Source organism: Rhinichthys klamathensis, unplaced genomic scaffold (genome assembly GCF_029890125.1).
Source record: "Rhinichthys klamathensis goyatoka isolate OS25496 unplaced genomic scaffold, OSU_Roscu_1.1 h1tg000379l_1, whole genome shotgun sequence".
Taxonomy (NCBI): Eukaryota; Metazoa; Chordata; class Actinopteri; order Cypriniformes; family Leuciscidae; genus Rhinichthys; species Rhinichthys klamathensis.
This window is the reverse complement of record NW_026606886.1, coordinates 125,001-127,500: the sequence shown is the minus strand read 5'-3', so window position 1 is coordinate 127,500 and position 2,500 is coordinate 125,001. Positions and strand designations below refer to the sequence as shown.

The window sequence follows — 2,500 nt, the reverse complement described above, 5'->3', positions numbered from 1 at the left end:
GAACTGAATCAACTACACTGAACTGAATCAACTACACTGAACTGAATCATCAATACTGAACTGAATCAACTACACTGAACTGAATCAACTACACTGAACTGAATCATCAACACTGAACTGAATCATCAACACTGAACTGAATCAACTACACTGAACTGAATCAACTACACTGAACTGAATCATCAACACTGAACTGAATCATCAACACTGAACTGAATCAACTACACTGAACTGAATCATCAACACTGAACTGAATCATCAACACTGAACTGAATCAACTACACTGAACTGAATCAACTACACTGAACTGAATCATCAACACTGAACTGAATCATCAACACTGAACTGAATCATCAACACTGAACTGAATCAACGCTGAACTGAATCATGACAGTATCGTGTGTTTAGTAAACGATTCGCTTTTAGATTAACTCTTTCATCCTTTTATATTAGTAATGAAGATATTCAATTAAAATATATATGCGTTTTAGAAATAAATCAGCTTTTGATAGAAACTTGGCGCTTAAAATAGCGTATTCATTGATTACATTGTTTCGCCACTAGGCGGCGACTAGTGAGAGTTAAAAAATGTATTCGTTATTGAATCATCAGTGCTGTATGATACTTCTGAAATAAAACTCAGAAAGATGTGATGAATTGTTTTCGTGAATATGACTCTTACATCATGTACAGTCAGTATAGATAGATAAATAGTTTTATTTAATGCCATGTCAGCATCTAAGGCTATTTTCATGGCAAAAATTCAATTACAAAAATACAAATATCATATAAATACAATAAAACCAAGCAAACAAACACAAGTCATATTATAAATAGTTTTTTAAATTAACATATGATAAAAAATCCAACACCTTTTCATGCATAATCTTACTAAATAAGTCCTTCATAAAAAGAGCATTCTCCCAGTATTAAACCCAGGACAGTCCGATAAAATATGTTTTCCAGTCTGTATAAGTGTATGCTTTAGCTTTTCCACACGGTCTAGTGTTAAAAACCGCACCTGAAAGCGGGGTTGTCCCGGTTGTGCTGCGCAGCCATGATCTCCACCTCCGGGCCACCGTCCGCCACGAAGCGGGCCAGCTTCTCCGCCACCTTCCTGGTGCTGTCGTCCACTGAGGAGGAGACTTAAAGCAGCCTATCAGAACCGGCAGCAACGCAAACTAAACGAGCTCGTTACAGTGAGAGAGAGAGCTGGGGTTGGCTTGGGGAAGAGGACGTGACGACACTCAGCACACGCAGGGTTCAATGCTGCACATCATTATTGTGTTAAAGGTGACATATTACGCCCCTTTTCACACGATGGAATATAAACCTCTGGCGTCCCCAGAATGTGTGTGTGAAATCTCAGCTCGAAATACCAGATCATTTATTATAGCTTGTCTATAATACATTTTTGTGTGTGAGCAAAAACACGTCGTTTTAGTGTGTGTTCCTTTAAATGCAAATGAGCTTTAGCTCCGCCTCCGTTCAGAAGAGGGCGGAGCTTCAGAGACTCCGGCAATAACAACACAGGCCGATCTCACTGATCCAGAGTCAGGAGTAACAGCAGCGAGTGCAGCCTTACGGAGAGACTCAGGGAGAGCTTCACTTTTACACGTTTCTGAATGTTAGCGGAGACATTTCTGTAGTTGTTGTGGAGTTACACTGATCATCTCCTCATCATGTTGAACTCTTCCACAAGTGTCCACAGTTCCTGAGGTGTTTATAAGACAGCGCTGACATGTTCTGGTCAATAGTGTTCAGTGTCGTCTGTGCTCGACCACAGAACAGTTTCAGGCTTTGCTGGATCTTCTCCAGTGCGTTAGAACTGGTCTCTGTTGGCGCTCGCCGAACCCAATGTCGCTGGTGTGTGTGAACGTGCAGATTAAGGGCCGGGAATATTATAATAAGATCCTCTTCATACGGCAGAAGGAGCGAAAACTGATCGGCTTATTATAGACATGCTCTCAGAGAGAGAACAGAGTTACTGGGTTTCACTGATCACGTGTTCTGTGTCGGCAGAAGCGGCGATTACAGCGCTCACACACGGAGAAAGCCAGATTTTCATGATATGTCACCTTTAAATTCATAAGTATGTGACAAATAAAGATGTAATTCATTCAAACTTAAAAGTGCAACTAGTGCACACATTCAGAGCGAGACTAACATCAGTTCTGCTGATGCAGATGTGGATGTGTGTGTGTGTGTGTGTGTGTGTGTGTGTGTGTGTGTGTGTGTGTGTGTGTGTGTGTGTGTGTGTGGTTTCTGCTCACCATCAGACTGAGCGCACGAGTCTCTTCTGATCTCAGCCACTTTCCTCCTGTAGTACAGATAGTCCTTACTGTTCTTCTCAAACAAGAACCTGCAACAGAGACGGGCTTCAGCACTGAGGGACTCCAGCTTATCTCCCACAACGGGACATGAAGATAGGCTTCGATCAGACGTTTAGCGGGCTTAGTGTCCGGGACGGGGGAGCAGGAAAGTGTGGACCATTTGTATA

General features: G+C 42.0%; 1 protein-coding gene across 1 annotated transcript in view; it reads right to left on the bottom strand.

Annotated features, from left to right (window-relative positions):
• The window catches only part of sugp1 (SURP and G patch domain containing 1), a 36,052-nt gene that overhangs the window by 24,018 nt on the left and 9,534 nt on the right, over positions 1 to 2,500 (bottom strand). Inside the window, exons 6-7 of the mRNA XM_056233884.1 lie at positions 2,274 to 2,362; positions 1,022 to 1,145 (exon numbers count right to left, since the gene is read on the bottom strand). Of these exons, the coding sequence (XP_056089859.1) occupies positions 1,022 to 1,145; positions 2,274 to 2,362 (213 nt within the window). The remainder of the gene's footprint in view (positions 1 to 1,021; positions 1,146 to 2,273; positions 2,363 to 2,500) is intronic.